Source organism: Doryrhamphus excisus, chromosome 3, assembly GCF_030265055.1.
Source record: "Doryrhamphus excisus isolate RoL2022-K1 chromosome 3, RoL_Dexc_1.0, whole genome shotgun sequence".
NCBI lineage: Eukaryota > Metazoa > Chordata > Actinopteri > Syngnathiformes > Syngnathidae > Doryrhamphus > Doryrhamphus excisus.
In genome coordinates, this window is record NC_080468.1 from 26,581,620 (window position 1) to 26,601,182 (window position 19,563).

The 19,563-nt window shown below is 40.7% G+C and overlaps 2 protein-coding genes across 13 annotated transcripts in view; both read left to right on the forward strand.

The window, feature by feature from the left end:
• Positions 1 to 10,621, forward strand: part of mark2b (MAP/microtubule affinity-regulating kinase 2b) — a 34,844-nt gene extending 24,223 nt beyond the window's left edge. For 4 of the 11 annotated variants that reach the window (XM_058066926.1, XM_058066918.1, XM_058066924.1 and 1 more), the window contains exons 15-21: positions 16 to 110; positions 1,607 to 1,747; positions 3,138 to 3,404; positions 4,831 to 4,857; positions 6,555 to 6,593; positions 7,010 to 7,119; positions 8,557 to 10,621. In XM_058066926.1, the coding sequence (XP_057922909.1) occupies positions 16 to 110; positions 1,607 to 1,747; positions 3,138 to 3,404; positions 4,831 to 4,857; positions 6,555 to 6,593; positions 7,010 to 7,119; positions 8,557 to 8,906 (1,029 nt within the window). In that variant the 3' untranslated portion in view covers positions 8,907 to 10,621. Of the gene's footprint in view, positions 1 to 15; positions 111 to 1,606; positions 1,748 to 3,137; positions 3,405 to 4,830; positions 6,594 to 7,009; positions 7,120 to 8,556 lie in introns of those variants that run through there. The other 7 variants (XM_058066920.1, XM_058066925.1, XM_058066922.1 and 4 more) reach the window with 7 other exon arrangements.
• Positions 10,622 to 10,778: 157 nt separating this feature from the next.
• zdhhc21 (zinc finger DHHC-type palmitoyltransferase 21) lies at positions 10,779 to 19,154 on the forward strand. Of its 2 annotated transcripts, XR_009129023.1 has the most exons (9): positions 10,779 to 11,288; positions 11,811 to 11,975; positions 12,039 to 12,137; positions 12,239 to 12,350; positions 12,580 to 12,718; positions 13,416 to 13,532; positions 13,676 to 13,719; positions 13,806 to 14,040; positions 18,673 to 19,154. XR_009129023.1 is itself a non-coding variant. In XM_058066942.1 (8 exons), exons 2-8 carry the CDS (start codon positions 11,822 to 11,824, stop codon positions 13,942 to 13,944), a joined length of 804 nt encoding a protein of 267 aa, XP_057922925.1. In that variant the 5' UTR covers positions 10,779 to 11,288; positions 11,811 to 11,821; the 3' UTR covers positions 13,945 to 17,077. The 2 variants fall into 2 exon arrangements, 1 of the variants encoding a protein (XP_057922925.1); XM_058066942.1 differs by lacking the exon at positions 18,673 to 19,154 and having other exon boundaries at positions 13,806 to 17,077.
• Positions 19,155 to 19,563: the final 409 nt, after the last annotated feature.

Genomic DNA, 19,563 nt, shown 5'->3' on the forward strand with positions numbered 1-19,563 from the left:
CTTCTTTCCCTTCAGAATAGCATCTTGTCCACTGGCACTGGTCGCAGTCGGAACTCTCCTCTGACTGAGAGAGCCACGCTGGGCCAGGGCATCCAAAACGGCAAAGACAGGTACACTTGAACTGAAACAAGGGCATAGCACACACAAGCACACTGTCTGTCTCTCATGACTGAAGGCAGTACCCACGAACAGATACATCCCACCCCAGTTTGTGAATGAAGCTGTCTGTGGCCCAGGCCCAGACCTTGGCTGGTACAGTCCCAACCTCTGCCAGCTGGCCCAGGGAGACCTGCAGATTTCTCCCAGGGTGGGGTGACCCCATCCCACCCTGCTGGACAAGGAAATCAGGCTTTCCTGAGAATTTAGGCCAAACCTTCAGTAGATTACAGATAAGTTGGTTCGATGGACGCCAGCCAGTCGGAGCAGAGGCGGGATTTGACAAAAAAAATGATCTCACTGTTGGTTGACCTCATGTGCCCTTGACTTGCACTGTGAACACACCTCACACACGTTGGCACATGCAGCATCAGTGTGTACACACTAATACGAAACGCAGGCGAATGGTTAGTGTAACTTTCCATAAGCATTCAAAATGAAGCCATAAATTCCCACACGGTGTTCGTCTTACATCGCTGCTCTATGACTTCTTCACTCATCAGTCTCAAATGACCTGCTTGCAAAAAAGATTTGGTTTGATTCGTTTTCATTTTGTCATCCCCCAGCTTGACTTGTTGTTTTTTTGCTGCCAATGTGGTCATTTGAGACAGCACTGCTTTATTTGTGCTGTGGGTTTCAGTTTCTTCATGATCATCATTAATGCTTTATATACATGTTACAGCCCCCCCCCCTCCCCTCCACTCCCCCTACATCTTAATTTCTCCCTTTCTTCTCTTTACTTCCTCCCCTTTCCTCTCTCTAAGGAGATTATAAGGACTTGTGATGGAATATTAACTCCTAGTGGCATTATGTGGACCCTCTTAATAGGCTTACACATATGCAGAAGTGGCCTCGCTCTCACACACACACACACACACACACACACTGCAGTTGTAACTTGTTCACATACATTGTGGGACACACAAACATGTATGTCCCTCTAGTAACACTAGCTTTACCAATAAGGGGTTATTTTGCATCCCCTCTTGTATAAATCCTTAATAAGGTGTGAGTTTGTTTACTTTTGTCACTCTATTTCCCAGTTCCTCTCTTTGGTGACACTCACCCACTTCTTGGGCTGGTTTTGCCTATTAGCGCTTTGCAGATTAGAACAAAGGAATTGGTGTAGTTTTCCTTAAGTAAGGCAGTAAACTACAGATTGTGTCACAGCTAATGGTTGTTTTATTCGATAAATTTTAGCATGGACATCATGACAGTGCAGTTTTTTGAAGTTAGCTAGACTTTTCCTCTTGTTTACATCTTTAATGTCTTCACTTCCTCTCCTCCTTCCTGTATTTTCTACCTCCACCCCTCCCCGTCCCCCATTTACTGTTTAATATGTGCTGCCTCTAACCATGCTCCACCTCTCCGCCCTGCCCACCCACACACAAACCATACCGGGTGCGTGTTTGTGTGTGTGTGTGTCTTGTCCCCACCTCATCCCTCCCAGCCTAAACACTCCGGGTTCCCGCGCCTCCACTGCCTCAGCCGCAGCCGTCCTCTCCTCCTCCTCCTCGCGTCCCCGCCACCACAAGTCCTTGTCCTCCTCCAATCATCCATGCCCCTCTGACCTGCATGCACCACGACCCAGGCAAGTCACTCATTCACACTCTCACAAACAAAGGGCAGTGCTGTACTATTAGTGTTTAACCACCATCCCAAAGTGAGCCTCTTAAAGCAATACTTGCATTGCATTCTATACTTGCTAATACTGCTGTTGTTTGCACCAGCGCGCGTTCACTACTTCCATTCAGTTGCTTTGAAATGTCATGGACCAAAGAATCGGCGTGCAAGAACAAGATAAACAGGTTTTTGCTGCCATGGGCTGTTACAGGACAGAGGTGTTTCCCCACAGGAAGCTTTCAAAATAGGAAACTACAGTAGCGTAGAGTATAGGTATCCAAAAATGCAATTGAGTCATTATATAAGGGTGTTTGAATTAATGTGTTAAATTCATTGCTAGCAAATGAGCTCTCTGAAACTCATAAAGCTTCTAGTTTTATTGCTACAGGGAAAATAGGTCTATTGTAGAGAACTAGACAAAATGCTTAATAATTTGTTGGCTACGCCTGGATATGTGGCTTGGGGATAGCCTGCCGCCATCTAATGGCTCCCGTCTGTACTGCAGATGTCTTAGTGACACATCAGTGACTGTGTATGGTGTGGGAACTGCTTGCTTGCTTCCTGTAGCTGTATGTTTTGAGGCCACTTTGATATTTTTAGTCATATTGAGAGAGTCTGCCCTTTCTGGCATATTAATAAAAGGGCAACATTAGCTATTTGTTGTATACGGCAACCATAGCAGATCAAATGTCAAGGTGGTCCTCTAGCTGTTTGTGGCTTTGTGTCTGATTCACGTTGAAGTCTCATTATGTTGCATGCATCCTTCAGCAATGAGCTTGGGCTGTTCAGAACCTGGTTGGGAACGCCGACGAGAAGGTACTGCTCTGCCCTGAGTGAGGAATAGGCACCCTTTTGTCAACAAACTCTTGCAGAGTCACATTTTCTTATGGCATTTGTGGACCAAAGTGGAGCCGAAAGTGATGCACATTCACAAATGAAGCACCATGATACTCTAGCCACTATATCACATTACTTTTTAAATGCAATTAGACAAATGTGTTCATTGCAGTTTTAAAATCCAATTTTTTGCACGCTTGTGCGCTTTGGTTTGTTGGCTGAGAATGAGCATGTGCAAGAGCAGTGTGAGGAGTGTGTAGTGCTTTTTGGAGCTTTATGATGGTTTGTCTAACAGCCAGCACTGACAGGATTAAAGTGTTGTGTGCGTGTGTTGTCCCTGACCTCGCGTGACCCCTGCTTGACTGCCTTTTGGGATTATGTGACACATCAGGATGAACATATGTTAAACAGATTTAGATCATTGTACTAGATTATCACCTAGCATGCAGGTAAGTAGCTCAAAGAATAGAACATAGGTGAAAAGGGAGTTTGAACCGTCTGTCTGCCAATGTCTTCGACAGTGCGCCCTCTCAGCGGGCACCTGCCGCCTCCCCGTCGGCCCATAACATCAGCAGTGCGGCGGCGACCGACCGCACCAACTTCTCCCGCGGCGTGGGCATCCGCAGCACGTTCCACGCGGGTCAGCAACGAGGGGCCCGGGACCAGCAGGGCTCTGCCTACCCTGGCGGGCCGGCATCCCCGTCGCTGTCGCATGGCAACAGCCAGGCACGGAGGACACACGGGGCCACTGGGATCTTCAGCAAGTTCACGTCAAAGTTTGTACGCAGGTGAGTGATGGGGAAACACAATTTTGCAACATTTCAAACGGGCAAGATGAAATGTTAGATGTGTAGTTGGAGGGAGAAGCAAAAGGGAAGAGGAGTGGACGTGGCAGAAGAAGACAGGAGATCCAAATTCTCCTTGTTTGGATGAGCGTGACAGAAATAAACCTCCACTGCAAGTGGAAAGCCGTCGTGATAGCAGCCGCTTACTTGAAGAGCTTGTGCAGTTTGAGCCTTTTTTGGCTCTTTGAGGTTGCAAGCTGAGCAGAAAATAACTGGGTTTATGTTACATGTCATTTAATGTGCTCATTTCCTCAAAGGAACCACCTACTATAAGTCGATGTCATCTCTTCAGAGTGCCTCTCGCTTGTGTGCCTATCATGGCGCTCTCGCTGATCTTGTGAGTCTGCCGCGAGTTGGAAGGGAGAGGAAACCGAGCAGCTGGCTTCCTCTCTGTAATTTTCAATGCAGTGGCGACTGAGGAGTCATTTTGGGTTTGGTTCCAAGCCCTGGACAAGTTTGATTTTTACTTATTTAGTGCAGCTTGCTTCTATCATATTTGATAATAAAGGAAGCAAACTGATAGGCAATGTGGATTGTGGACCGCCATACTCGAGAACATCTCAGGGACAGGATTGTGTGTGTGTGTGCATATGCGTGCTTGTAAAAGATGCAGCATTGAGGGTCACTACCATATTGTTATCTTGGCTAAACGTGGAGGAAAAGACCCAATGGGAAGTGCAGGTTTAATAGTAAGAATGAAAAACAAATCAAAAAAGGAGATACAAAAAGGAATGATCAAAAGTCTTGCTTGCGTGCGGGGGTGTTGGCCGTGCACGGCGGTGGAGGTACAGCCACTCACGAGGCCTCCCACTCGCAGATACTGTAACTCCGTGGCGACAGTATCCATGGTTATGCCAGAGCTATCACTCCCCCTCCCCCAACTATAAATACTGCAAGTGGGGACACCTTAAATATGGTAACTCGGTAGTGAACACATGATAACTAGGTAGTAGAGGTGGCAGAGAGTTTATGCTGCACATGTTTAACATGGGCGCACACAATATGACATGACAGTGACACCACACCACCTAACACACGTGGTTGTTTGTATGGTTGTTCCTAACCTTTTTTTTTATTTCCTATTTGTGGTAAATGTTTTTATTTTTTTAATCAATGTGCTTCCTGTTTTCATGTATTGTTTCCAATATGCCATGTTGTGCTGTTATAATGCCTGTTCACGCACCCACAATAATAATTTTCCATTTTTTTTAAATACCTTAAAAAAAAAAAAGGAACTCTGAGGCCATGATGTATTTTTTTTTCTGAATGTCTTACGCTTTGCTGTTGAAAAGGCAGCATTTGGTTAATATACACGTTTATACATACGTTTCTTTCTCTTTCTTTCTTATCCCTCTTTTTGTTTTTGTAGAAATCTGTCGTTCAGGTTTCCAAGAAGGTAGGCAAACACCCCCCAACGTTAATTTACAAACCCTTGATATCCAGTTATATTCTCCTCTTCATATTTATTTGACATATCAATACTTTCCTCCCCCTTTTTGGTGTTATGTGCAGCAGCTCTTTTGTTGAAATCTTCCCCTGTGCCTTGAGCCTTATCCTTTTCTCCTATTTATTTATTATTTCCTGTGGTTGGCCCCTTATTTATGAGCCTTCTGGTTTTGAGCTCCTTGTTTGGCCCATTTTGTGTTTGTTTATTCCACTAATGCACCTCCTCACCCACCCATGCACCTAACTCACTCACTCACTCACTCACTCGTGCCATCATCACGCCATATAACACCTCACCCCTCTGTCTCCTCACCCCTCCCATCCACCACATCCACTTCATCATCTCCCAACCCTTTGTCCTATTTAATTGCCAGCTAGAGTGTGTGAGCGCTGTCTTTAGCTAGTTTTTGTTCTTCCCCTTGGACAGAGGCCTCCATTAATGATTAATGTCACAATTGGTAACAATGAGCTATTCCTTACCAACTTATTACTAATGACACCCTTTGAGGGGTCCAAGCCTACCCATCCCATGCAGTAGTGGTAATAGTGAAGTTTTGTTGTGGAAAGGAAGAGCGGATCCAGGAGGGGTGGTGGGGCTGCCATTTTTCTGTTTCTTTTCCGGAGGCTGCACTCTCACTCTTTTCCTCTCGCTCTCCGGCACTGGCTTTCTTGACAGTGGCCGCATCAGAACTGCTTTGACCTTGTCCTCAATGCTGTGAGCACACACTCTTATGCATATTTGCATGATGCAAGATTCATATCAACACATGCTCTTAAAAGATTGTGCATTTCAGGAAAAGCCATCATCATCATCATCAAGTCTTCTGTCTTAATCCGGTACATTGTGCCACCTGGTGGTCAAAATGTGTAACACAATTGAATTCCAGCAAGTCCCAATAATCAATCGGGACACATTTGTATCAATATTTTTCCACAGCCATTTTGCATCCTCTCATATTGCACTTATCATGTAAAATGGCGCAGAAAATTACATTTGAATTTGTTTTCAACTTCATATACAAACAGTCATTTGACATATACGCCATTGTAACCATATTTCTCTTGCAGGAGGTTTTGTTGATAATGTCTCCCAAAACATTTTTGTCAGTTGCCTGCATGTGTTGTTTGTTTTCTTGTCTTCATGAGTGTCTGTTGTGTGTTTTTTAAGTTGTATGCTGGTACAAGAGGGAGTGTATGTGTACAAACTGAGCTGATAAATTGTTTTACTGTAAGTCAATGAAGGGTGATTGTGTATTTAGAGGAGGTTTTATTACCAAACCCTGTTTTTGCTGCAGGAAGTGCATTCACCATGCTTTAGTTCCAAGCCATGCCATCCCAGTCCAACATTTCCCTTCCCCCCTCCCATTTCATATTTTGAGTCTTAACATTTATTCCAAGTTGTCCAATTCCCATGGTTTGATGATACATACTCATCACTCATTCATTTAGCAATTTAGTGTGGGCCATGTAGCCCTTGGTGGGCTCTTGGAATAACTGGTCTTCCTTTTCAATGGGTGGAATTCTGTATTTGGCATAACAGCGGGATGCGTTTGGGTTGGAAAGGCCATGGTGAGCTGCTTTACTGTCAACCCCCTCCCAAACACCCCCAATACTAGAAAGACTAAACTTGTGTTGATTTTTCTCGAGGAGTCCTTATGAGGGAGAGGGTCGGGATGAGGGGAGCAGGTGAGATACGGACCAGAACCCCCGCTTCTTCCCTTGCCTGCCAATCAGTACTGTAGACAGTAGATGATCTTTGAGCTGGGACAGGGGGGAGCTGAGGTGGGATTTAATTGAGTGGTGATGGTGACCAATCAGGATGGGAGATTAGTGGTGAGAGTGATGGTGTGGAGGTGAGCCTGCATGGGTGTATGAGCGAGTGACGGGGGAAATCATAGCCTTTCTGTATCCATGTGTGTGTTTGTGTGTATACCACAAACACACACACGCGGGTACTTGATTTTTTTTGGTTTTTGTCTTCATTTGTTCATCATCTTCCTCTTGCTCCGATTTTCCAACAATTCTCTCACATCTCCTCATCCACCTCCTTCTCCTCTCGCCTTTTTATCCCATTTGTTTCCTCCACCCTGCCGCCCATTCAGATCCATGCTGAGCAGCACTGTGGACAAGTCCGAGAAGACATCCGGCGGTGTTCTCTCGTCCTCTTCCAACAATGATGAGAACAACTCCTCACCAGGATCTGGGAACACTGGTATGTCAGGATTATTCTTTCAGCTTCCTTCTCCCAAAAGTTAGTACAGCTCTCATATTCAAGCCAGAATCTTTATGACACTCTTTTATGTTTTATAAGGCACAACACTAGAGATTAGGGGTCGGGAACCTTTTTGGCTAAGAGAGCCATGAAAGCCACTTTTTAAAATGTATTTGTGTGAGAGCCATAGATTTTTTAAACATGAAATACAACTCAATATGTGCATTTTTAAGCAAGACCAACAATTTCAGAATATAAGCCTCTGAATTTATTGTTTTTAATGACGTTGTAATACTAAAGCTCACCAATAATAAATAAATTACTTCATGGGTTTGCACCGTACTCTGTAGCTTTCTTTTCACAATCTTCTTGTTCAATTATGCAGAATTAGCTAGCTGATTGTTTTACTTCTTGTTATCTCAACAATCCGGGTGGTGCAGCAATCAATAATACCAGTTTACACTAACATTTTAAAAAAATAGACAATGTATTAATTATACATATGAAGTAAAAATAACCATATGGCTAACTTTATGAACATCAACAAATGTATAAACCTTATCCAGCATCATTTGAAGTTTCTAGAAACCTCCCTCCTGGATTGCAGCTTTTGAATGGTCCTGGAGACTTCAGTTGACTCATCTCCTGCACAAATGACAACATGAATGATTGCTGGGGGGCTATTAACTTTTTGGAAATTCAATAATAATTGTTATACACTAATAGTATGCTGAAAGCAAATATAGAGTAATGGTAGAGAAAAATGATTCCAATAGTTAAATAAAGTTAGATTATGTGGTGTGCTGTCCATGTATGGCCATGTTTACATCGCTGATCTAACTCACTTCCTGACCATATATGCTGAATACAATAAACATATCTCACCATGACAATTGTTGGCGGAGTAGCGTAACTATCATCCCCAGCAAATAGACCTCACTCGATGTGCTGCTTTATATTACATGAGTGAGGTAAGGGGTGGATTTGTGACCTTTGTCCACCTTAGTGTACAGCTTGTACAGCAGTATAGATTTACTATCCACTGAAAATGAGTCAACAAACAGCCATACATTTGACCTGTATTGTAGCTGGCTACACAAAATAATTGTCCTTCCTACAGTCAAGTGTGGTGGTGGTAGGATAGTCTGGGACAGCACGAGGGGAACCAGGAGTTCCAACATGTACTGTGACATTATGAAGTAGAAACTGGGTCAGATGGCAGTTAACATAATGAGTATTTTGGTTCTTTCAGCTATTTTTGTCCTTGAACATGCTTTATTTAGGGAAAATTTGCTTATGTATAATTTATTCACCCATGAATCAGCATGATTTATTCATTATGTTTAAAAAAAACAATACTAGAACAGTGTTGCGGCAAGGGACAACTGTACTGAGCATTATTTCCCTATTTTTTTTATTTTCTTGCCCCCACTCTAGGCGGCACAGGCACGCCCCCCGCCATCGCCAGCCAGAAGGACTCGGCCAAGCCACGCTCACTGCGCTTCACCTGGTCCATGAAGACCACTTCCTCTATGGAGCCCATGGAGATGATGCGAGAGATCCGCAAGGTGCTCGACTCCAACAGTTGTGAGTACGAGCTGCGTGAGCGCTACATGCTGATGTGCGTGTCGGGCAACCCGGCCCGTGACGACTTCGTCCAGTGGGAGATGGAAGTGTGCAAGCTGCCACGACTCTCCCTCAACGGCGTGCGTTTCAAGCGGATCTCGGGCACATCCATCGCCTTCAAGAACATTGCATCGAAGATCGCCAATGAGCTCAAGCTGTGAGCTGTCAGAGGAGCGGAGGGTGAATTGGGTGGGAGGGTGAAGACGGCTTGCGGGCGTGGCTATGCTGGAGCTTGACAGGTTTGAAATAACATGATTGTCCCACAATGCTTTGAAGTAGGGCTATCCCTAAGCTTTTCTCTCCTTTTTTGTTCCAACAGTTGGAACGCTTGATGTGAAGTACTTGCAAACTGACATCTTCTCTCCTTGTCTTTCTTTCTTTTTTCACATTTTTAAAAAGAATAGTTGTCTCTTCTGCATGTCAGATCTGCTCTTGTTAGATCACCTCAAACACTCCTGTCAGTTCCCTGCTATTTATTCGCTGCACCGAATGGTTCTGGGTGGGGAAGCAGGCTTGGACGGAACGCTCAGAAATGCTGAAGGATCGACTTCATGATGTAATGTGGAGCCTTAATTTGCTGGAGTTGTTCCGATTCTCCAAAACTCATTCATGGACTCCCAACTGAGCCATGCCTTCACACAAAAATGACTTTGGATGGACTTTGTTGATAGAAAGGACGCCTCCTTTGTCACCAACCCAGAACTGAACCTTCCTCCTCACACACATCACCTCCAGCACAATCACCTCCATCCTTTGCCCCCTCCTTCACTCCCTTCTCCTCTTCCCTTGAGTCAGGGTCAGACAAGGCCAGTTCGACTTGGTGTTATAACCCACCCTGCAGCAACTCTTCTTTTAAAACATATTTTCCTTCTTTTAATGCTTTTATTTAAAAAAGTGCACTGGAAAAGAGGGGCAAATGTCTAACCTTCCTCCTCACGAGCTGACCCCCTCCCCACCTCCTCATTCGTCTGGTCCCAAAGAGTGAACACACACGCACACACACACAAACAAGTGTGTGTGATCACTGAGAAAAAAACGCATTAAAACATACAACGAATGTTGAATTACTTTCCTGCTTTTGATTTGAGAATACATTTTTGTGTTGTTTTAATAACGTTTGGATTTGTAAAATGTGTTTTTTTTCTGTGGAGTGGGCGGGAGGGGATCATGTTATTGCTGCCTTTTGACATGTTCATCATCCACACAGTGTATGGGATTCAACACAAAAACCCCAAATTGAGCATTATGTTAATATTGATGGTGGTGGTGGCTGCTGCTTGTTGATTTTAGGCCTTTTTTTTGTCTGCCGTATCCATTTTTTTTTAAAACTTTCCTTTTTGTAACAGCCTCACTAGTCCGGAATGGCTCAGCATAAACCCCACAACCCCCCACACACACATCAGAGCACATGTTCAAAGGCCACAAATATAATTTTCTCTCACTTCTTGCCTCCATCTTGTTGAAACAGTAGAAAACACACACGCACTGGTGGTGGCGATAGGGATGTAATTGGGGCAAGGCTACGCTTTTTTCTTTTTAACATGATGACACTGTTTCTCTTCTGAGTCATTTTTTTCTTTCAAAGTTGATCATTGTATTAAGGTGCTGGGTATCGGATTCTAATGATTATTCTGGCTGTTGCTGTTATATTATCTCTTTCAGGGTTTTTTTTATTTTATCTCGCATTATTTTTTTGTTTAACATTGCTGTAATTTACTTTGATTTTAAATGTGTTTTGAGCAAACTGTAACTGTAGTGGTGGGTTTTTGGGGTCAGGCGGGGTCTTCAAGCTCCTGAAAATGTATTATGTTTTTTTGTGCAAAGTTTAAATGATGAAAAATTACAATGATAGTAATAAAACAATGATATAATGATAGTTTGCCCATGGGATCCGTCATATGTGAAGTGAGACAAGTGGAGTTATCCCTACATGTGTCAATTATACACTAATTATATTGATCACACATTACAACAGGGAGCTTCAAAACATTTTTTTCATAATAAAATCTAACAAATTCTGCGTAAAGCTCAAAAGAGGAGAAGCTCTTATAGTGACTAGTTGGTAGCAACTTCCTGTAAGCGGGAAATCGGGAAAGAGCTGAAACGCATATATTTGCATTGAACAGTCAAAAGATATAATTATTATAAATATTTTTTACGCATGGCCGAATTACAGTCTCGTTAACTAATAGACTGTGATAATGTGACAATTTAATACAACATACTCTGAATCGGCATTTTGTCTACACGACGCAGACCGGATGTCCGGAATGAGGACCGAAGAGGACAACTCCATTAAGATGTTTAATTCGTGTCATTGTTCCTAAATAATGTGGTTAAAGGTCTTTTTGTGCACTTATTAAAACACTCATTTTGTGTATCGACTTATTGTAATGTAGCATTGTTGAGCCGTAATGGGTTCTTATTTTCTAAAACTGAAACCGGAAATGTTTATCTGTCAACACTTCCTGTCCAGCCCACGGAGTCTCGAACGAGGAAGTAATTGACGCTGCTACCTGCTCTGGCTAGGTCATCACCATAAAGTATATTTTTTAATTTCCTGTGGTTATTATGATTTATAAATAATGTAGGCAATAGTTGGTTGTTATCGGGTAGTTCGGTTTGCTGTGAAACTGAGAGTATGACCTTTTAAGTTTAGTAGTGCATGCTATCAAAGGATATTTCATTCTTATAGCGTGTCATTCCTATAGCATGAGCGTGTTAAAAATGTTAATAAATAAAGATTAACTAAATATTATTTTAGCCAACAAAATCCAATATTGTCATTCATACTTGAATCTATTTATTGATATGTAGTAACAGTTGCAGAGACAGACATCTTTAATTGGGGTGGCCAGGTGAGACCATTACTCACATTGGGCAGGTAATAAGATACTGATAATGGCACCTGAAATGACTAGATGGCCAATTGGGTGGGCGTAGCCCCGCCCCTGCATAGTAGCCCTTGACGTTTTTAACATTTGAGACACAAAGTAACATGCAACTTTAATTATCGTGGTTGCACTGGAAGCATTTGTACCTTTTTTATTTGGGTCTTCCTAAAGGTGCAGCAGCCATGAAGCTCCGACTACACTGTGTGGCGGATCCCATGGGCTGGCTGTGCATCAGCCTGGTCTTCGCCGTCTGGCTCTACAACTCCTTCTTCATTCCTATGCTGGTTTTGCTCCCACACTACAAAGAAGGACACATTCCTTGGGCTGTAGTTGTCTGTGAGTATCCACAATGCTCTACTGCTGTGCCGACACACTTGGTAAAAAGAACGCTTCTCTCAGGTTATTATGCTGCATCTGCATTGTGCTTCGCTGCCCTGTTCAGAGCGTCCACGGCAGACCCTGGACGTCTTCCTGTCAACCCACATATACCTCACTCTGGTATGGACACAGAGATATTCCTGCAAGCGTAGAATGTCCTGAACAGATGCAGAGAAAGGCCTGATCCTTGATTATCCTTGATTGCTCCCCTTGTATTTCAGAGCGACAGCACTGGGAATTATGCAACAAGTGCAACCTAATGAGGCCCAAAAGGTCCCATCATTGTAGTCGCTGTGGCCACTGTGTGCGCCGGATGGACCACCACTGCCCCTGGTGAGTAGTCACTGTCATACAAACATAGGCAAGATACCTGCTGCTAATGTTAGCAGTCAACTCCACTTCTTTTCATCTTTTAAGCCTCTACTGATGGTTTGAAAGGATGTTTGTGAACTTCATGTAACTGCCTGTTTATATTCTTCTCTTATAAGATCTTTGAATGTTGCAACAGCAACAAAAACTGTTGATGAATAGGCGGTGTTTTAAGTCCTGTATGTCTCGTCAGGATCAATAACTGTGTGGGGGAAGACAACCACTGGCTCTTCTTGCAGCTGTGCTTCTACACCCAGGTGCTCAGTTTGTTCACTCTGGTGCTGGATTTCTGCCAGTACTACTACTTCCAGCCCCTCACGCAACTGGACCAGGTATTTAGTGCACTCACATACTTGCGGCCAGTTCTGGCCCATAGATGGAAAAATCATGATGTGATATTAGGAGAAAAAATAATGTAATTTTTTAACAACGTTGAAAATTAAAGAGAAAAATAAATTTAGAAAAATATATTTTGAAAAACAAACAAAACAACAAATAAAGTAGGAATTTTTTGGTTGCAGAAAAAGTTGTAATAGTACGAGAATAAAGTCAAAATGTTTTGGGAATGAAGCTAATTACAAAATTGTTAGAAGCTTGTTGAAAAAGAAAAAAAAATTAAAAAGCAGAAAAATGGTGGGAGACCCAAACAATTTTAAGAGGAAAAAAAGTCATATTCTGAAATTTTTCAAAATAGTAATACCAGAAATAAACAAAACTAAATTTTGGGAAAAATAGGTTGTGAAAAAAGTTGTCATATTATAGGAATGTAATCATAATATTTATTCATTCATTGAATAAATGGATGAAGTAATAGTACAAAAAGATTATTAAAGGAAAGACTGAAGCTGATACTGCTAGTAGGCTTTTCCACCTACTGTATATTACAAAGCTGTGTAACTTCTTACCCTTACAAAATATCAATGTGGCCCTTGCACCCTTTCATGTTTCAGTAAGCGTCTCTCGCTGGCTCGCTGGGGCTTTCACCATTGTTAACACTTGGACTTTGCCTCTTCTGTTGCCACCTTCCAGGAGAAGTTCGCTACGCGACACGAACTGGCTCTACTGCGACTTTCAGCTCTCATGGGTGTGGTCATGTTCACCGGCATGTCAGGCTTGTTTTATTCTCAGCTGGCAGGCATCGTCACGGTCAGTATAGATGGCTCGCTATGAGAATTCCTCTAAATCCACTAAATTACAGTATATAATGTCAATGTCTTGCGTGAAAGGAGCTGTAATTTGCTTGACTTGACTTGTTTTTGTCTGGTCATGTGACCCCCCCACAATGACAGGATACCACCACCTTAGAGAAAATGGCGTACTTCTCTGGGGAAATGTAAGTCTGCAGGAAATATCATTAGCCATTATTTTCCTCTCAATATAAGATAATTTCCTATTGTGTGGTGTTTGTGTTTTTGGCAGCCAAGACCAGAGCAGATCGTGGAAGCTGGCCCTGGCCGAGGTGTGCGGTACCCACTGGAAGGCGCTGTGGTTCATCCCCGTTCGAAGCAGGCAGGCGCTCCAACAAATTAACAGCAGCCTGTATCGAACACACGTATAGACCCTCGACCCGCACACATGGTAGATGAGGACTACAACAAGAACGGACTCTCCATACATCTGGAAGCTGGAGGGGTGTAACGGTACCTGTATTCCAGTAAGATTTGTCTCTCCAGTAGGCGTACCCATTTCCCACAAGGTACACATGCAGACACGGGGAACAGGGCTACTAGCTACAACTATTAATACTGCGCTTCAGCCACAAAGACATTTGAATTTACTGACAACAAAATAACAGTTCAAAGGGTTCAAACTATAACTCTTGCACTTGTTTGCATCATTCCCTAAAAAAGGCTGTTATTTAATGTATCCAATATGTGGCCCACTGGCCATTTTTGGCACATAGATATTTTTTAAATGACCCTTAGCATATTGGAAAAATAAAATGAATTTTAATGATATGCTATTAGAGCCATCCATTGTCTGTACCGCTGTGACCAACATACTAATCACTAGACCATTGTGCTGAATATATTATATACCTATAGAACACCTACAACACAAAGTGAAGATGTTTGCTTCAGCTATGAATCTTTAGTGCACAAAATGTATCTAAGTGCCCCCCCACCCCTCTCCGTACGTATATTACTTAATATTATTATATATTATATATACGTAGTTTATTAATAAGCAATAATAAGACATCATAACTCACCATTAGCTTCATGAAACTCCCTTGTTCACTATGACGCTTGCCCCTTGATGTACAGGACAGCCAGTCTTAACATTAATCCTCCATACATAGACGTACACGCCGACAATACTGCTGGCTTTGTTCACGCCACATTACACACTGCTTTTTGCACAAGCTACTGCAGGGACATTGGATGGCTGCCACTCATAGCACATGGCAAGCTACCACGCTAACTAGTTGTAACAAATTGTCCCACTTCCACACGGAATGAGAGGAGAACTTTTTTTTCACTGCCATGTCGGACTGCAAGGATCCATGGCTGCAAGCTAAGGTGCTGTAGTGTAAAGATAAATGATGGTAAATGATCTGATCCTTGTAACATTACTGACACGGTGATCATAACGCTACATATAACTTGTCTTTCAATATTCATGGACGAATAACAAACCACAGTCATCATTTATTCATTAATTATTCATTCATGAATGTATGAATAATTAATAATTTTTTGATAAACTGTGACATTGTGGCGAGGGAGGAATGTATATTTCAAGAATTGTTTTTATTGGAGAATTTAGTTATGTTCCATTAAAAAAATAATGATCTGTTAAAGCTGTTAAAGCCAAGCTGCTCCTTAACTGTAACCAAAATGAAGCAAACCGTGACAAAACCGAGGTAACCGATTATGCTGTACCATTACACACCTAGCAAACGGGGTGAAGAAACAACACTTTTTTTAAAATTTTTTTTGCTTTAAGTCACTGTGAAAAGCACTTTCTGGGTTTGGATAGATACTAGCTCCACCCGAAAGTGAAAAGAAATACTCTCAGGTTCATTTACAGGAAGAGCTTCTGTCTTTGTCACCTTTTAATTAGGCTCATAAGTGTGATGTCTTGTTTTTTTGTTTGTTTTTGCTTCATTTTCTCGTTTGGAGAAGTGAAATTCCGTACCTCTTTTATCCATCTCTAGGAAAGCTCCTTTCCGCCATTGAAAGAAATATATCCCAATGTTAAGTCATAAAAAGACCAAATAAGGAGATACAAAAGTGCTGAGTGCAACGTGAGGAAGGCGAGCATTCGTCACATGCAGCTTGTATCTCATAATTTCGACTTTTCTCTCTTAGAATTATGACTTTTTATTTCATAATTTTGACTTTTTTTTTTTTTTTTACATATTTTTGCCCTTTTTTCTAACTATGACTTTTTATCTCATAATTTGACCCTCTTGAGGATAAGCGGTAGAGAATTAATGAATGAATTTGTTTTTTTATCTCATAGTTATGACTATTTCATAATTTTGACTTTTTTCATAATGTTGACTTTTTTCATAATTATGACTTTTTAATCTAATAATTTTGACTTTTTTCCCTTAGACTTTTTTTTTCATTAACTTTTTCCTGACTTTTTATCTCTTAATTTGGGTTATCATCTCATAATTATGACTATTTCATACTGTTGACCTTTTTTCATAATTATGACTTTTATCTCATAACTTTGACTTTTTTTCTCTTTGACTTTTTATTTAAGGATTTTGCCATTTTTTCCACAATTTTGCCCTTTTTCCATAACTGACTTTCCCATTTTGTAATTTCAACTTTTTTATCTTCTAATTTTATCTGTTAATCATATTTTCGACTTTTAATCTAATAATCTAGACTTTTTATGTCATAATATTTTATTCTTTTTTTCTTATTATATTATTTTGTAAATGTGACTCTTTCCTCATAATTATGACTTTTTATCTTGTCATTTAATATTTATGTTTTTCTTTCAATGGCATTAATGGGCTTCATATGGCTGAAATAAACAACATAAATGGGCCAAAGCTAGCAGCTGGTTTACTTGGCCTAGCCTTGAAAATGAATGGGGAGGAGATAAAAGATAACTAATCTCCCTGTACTAATAATTTTCATTTTTCCACTAAACTAAGCTAAATAGCTGTTGCTTTGCCCGTTTTTCCCAATATGCCAGAAGGCAAATTTGCCAAAGTGTTCACCTATTCCTGTTCTAGCGTTGATCTGTGGTGCAAATGTCACATGATGGGTTCTAAATGTACTAAACCAAGTGCCTGATAAGTTGCACTTCCATTCTGATCAAACTTTATTTTGTTAGCCAAAGAATTGTTAAGAAAATGTATAAGCGCTGATTTTCTGTTTTGCTGTATTACTGGTACTCTGAAGGACACAGGTTTACTTGAATTTTTATTTTTTTGTGTGTTATTCCGGGTTTATATGATGTACAGTATTTAACAGTTGAGGTGCAATGGTGGGACACTGGGATTGAAGTTCTGTATATTTTTTTATATTTGTGTTTTGATTTTCTGTCTTCAATTGAAAACCTCATGCTATGAATCACGCACCGCGGTGTTGCTTTTTGATCACCTCAATTATGTGTCACTTTGCTGGATTTTCACCTGAAAACCTTGAGTACTGGCTCTGTTTTGTAAGAACAAGTTGATTATATGCAAATATATAGATTGTGTGTGTGTGGCCTGTGACAAAGTGTCTATTTAATTCTTTTCTAGTCACTATTAAATTTAATTAGTATAGTTAGGAATTACCTTAAACCAAAAACATGATGATATTTGATGGGTTTATATGTACTTTAGAAAAACAACACAGTAAATTCCCGCCTATCTGCAGTTTAAGTAAGAACTCAGCAAAGAGCAATGCCTCACAAGTCAATTCACTCAATATTTTCCAGCAGAAAGATGCTTTAACAAGACGTAATGTGGAAGGACATGTTTTTCTAAGTATACAGAATGCCTGTAATTGTTTCTTCATGTGTAAAACTGAATGTTCATAACTTTGAGGGGCATATTTTAGAATGAGTATGAAAAATAATCATTTTAAGGGCTTTTTATGGGTGTGTCCATTATTTATTTGCCATTTAATTGAAGTGGGTCTCAGTGAATAGCAGGGATTGACTGTAAAAAAATATAAAATGTATATTTAATGTGATTTTTTAAAGCCTGCAAAGTGAGAGAGTGTCTTTACTACAAATTGTAACCATTTTCTTTATTCTGTTTGTTTTTCTGTTAGTTTAGTCACAATATAAATTGGCGTATGCACTGGAAATAGTATGTTTTTTTTTTTTTACAATCTAATCTGCTAAATAATGCTGTTTTAAGATCCCAAGCGGTGGGTCCATTGTTGGGAAAAAAAAACCTTGAGTATCAGTGAGGCGTATGTAACGTGTGCATAGCTGTGTACATAATCCACCTTATATGTATTGTCTCTTAAATGTAACTCAATTAGCCGGAATGACTGGGCTACCTTTTCACAGTCTGGGATTCACGTCAACAGCAAGCAAAACGCCGCACAATTTCTCAAGTCAAAGCGTACATTTGAAATAAAAGTACGAGATAATTGATGGTAGAGTCTAAACATCTCGAGCGGCTCTTAATCTTCGGTAATGAAATGAGCGGCCACCTGCCACTTGTACTGTCCGTGACATCTGGCTGAACAAAAGACATCATCAACCAGCAAGCTAACTCTGTACGCCGGGCACACGCGTGTACCTGTCTCGTCCAGACACGGATTAAGTCTAAGAAGTATTATCTGCGCTATTATTATGGTGCATTTTTAGATTTTTTGTCCATATGGGGTGTATATCCTGCTCGTGTGGCATCATGCTTAGCTTGGATGGCCTTTTGGACGCCTGCCTGTCATGATCTGACCGGTGCCATTTTGGATTTCTTTTATATAAGCTTATCAATAGCATATAAATAGAATTGTTAATGTTCACATTGAAGGCATGTTTCCCTGTGTGGAATAAACCCACGTGGGGTTTGCCATGTCCGAATGTACTTTGCACGCAGGTTATTGATTGGCCTATTGATTTTCAAATAAGCTCTCATTGTAGAAAGTAGAAATCCAATTAAAAGTTGAACGTCCAATGCCTAATCCCATCAAGACGACGACAAAATGTATCGATTGATTCTTAGTTTACTTTTCGACTTCTTATTGTTTGTTATGATAGTGATTTTGATACCTGTAGTCATGAAACCATTCCCGATGGGAGTTATTTCTTGTTTTACTGCAAGGATTTAGCTATTTCACGTTAACTCAACTAAAATCTAATTTTCCCATTCCAGAAAAGAAAATTGCAAGTCACAGAATCTTGATGAAGAAAGGGAGAAACGCTACTGAATTCAAGACAGAAGTGGTTGATCTCGCTGCCACATGATGTCTTTGGGAACAGTCACGTCTCCAATGAAGGTAAAAGGGAACTTAATTGACTTAATCCACCTCGCAATATCCATAAAAAACATCAATAATATACAATACTACAAGATACTCAAGCAACCTCAACACTACAAGATCATCTGGAGATGTATAGATGTAACATACAAATACTGTACACCAGGGGTCTCAAACTCAATTTACCTGGGGGCCACTGGAGCTAGGGTCTGGGCAAGGCTGGGCCGCATCAGGTTTTCCAAAAAAACCAAAACAAAACGCATTTATTAAAAACAGAAAAATATACAAACTTTTTCAGTGCTTTGGTTCCAATTTTCTACAAGAAAAGCTCTGATAAAACATTCCACTGTTCTCAAATATCTTAATTTTTATTTTTCTGCACAAAATAAGATGAAAAATAAATAAACAAATCAAGAATAAAGAAAATCAATCAATCAGTAATAAATAAATAAATATAATAATAATAATAAAACGGCAAATAATAAAAACTCAAGAAACCACATATAGTTGGTGGGTAGACAAATTATTTTTTTCAGATTAAAATTAACAAAGCATTATTAGAGCCCTGTAGACATGACAAAACACGACTAGTCACATTTATACTTTTTTTTTATTTACAACATATTGCGCAACTGCAGGGTCTTGAGACACATGCTAACTCGCAAACTAGAGAGCTAGCGACCTAAACGGTAGCCTTCAAATTATTTCCTTTAAACTTAAATAGCCAAAAACTTACCACTTCCACACGGATAGGGAGGATAACTATGAACAGTTATTTAACCTTT

Bases quoted from the DNA above. Each gene is read 5' to 3' on its own strand.
- zdhhc21 (XM_058066942.1), top strand. From the start codon at position 11,822: ATGAAGCTCCGACTACACTGTGTGGCGGATCCCATGGGCTGGCTGTGC. The intron at 11,976-12,038 runs GTGAGTATCCAC...CGCTTCTCTCAG, and splicing joins TCCTTGGGCTGTAGTTGTCT to GTTATTATGCTGCATCTGCA. The intron at 13,533-13,675 runs GTCAGTATAGAT...CCACAATGACAG, and splicing joins AGCTGGCAGGCATCGTCACG to GATACCACCACCTTAGAGAA.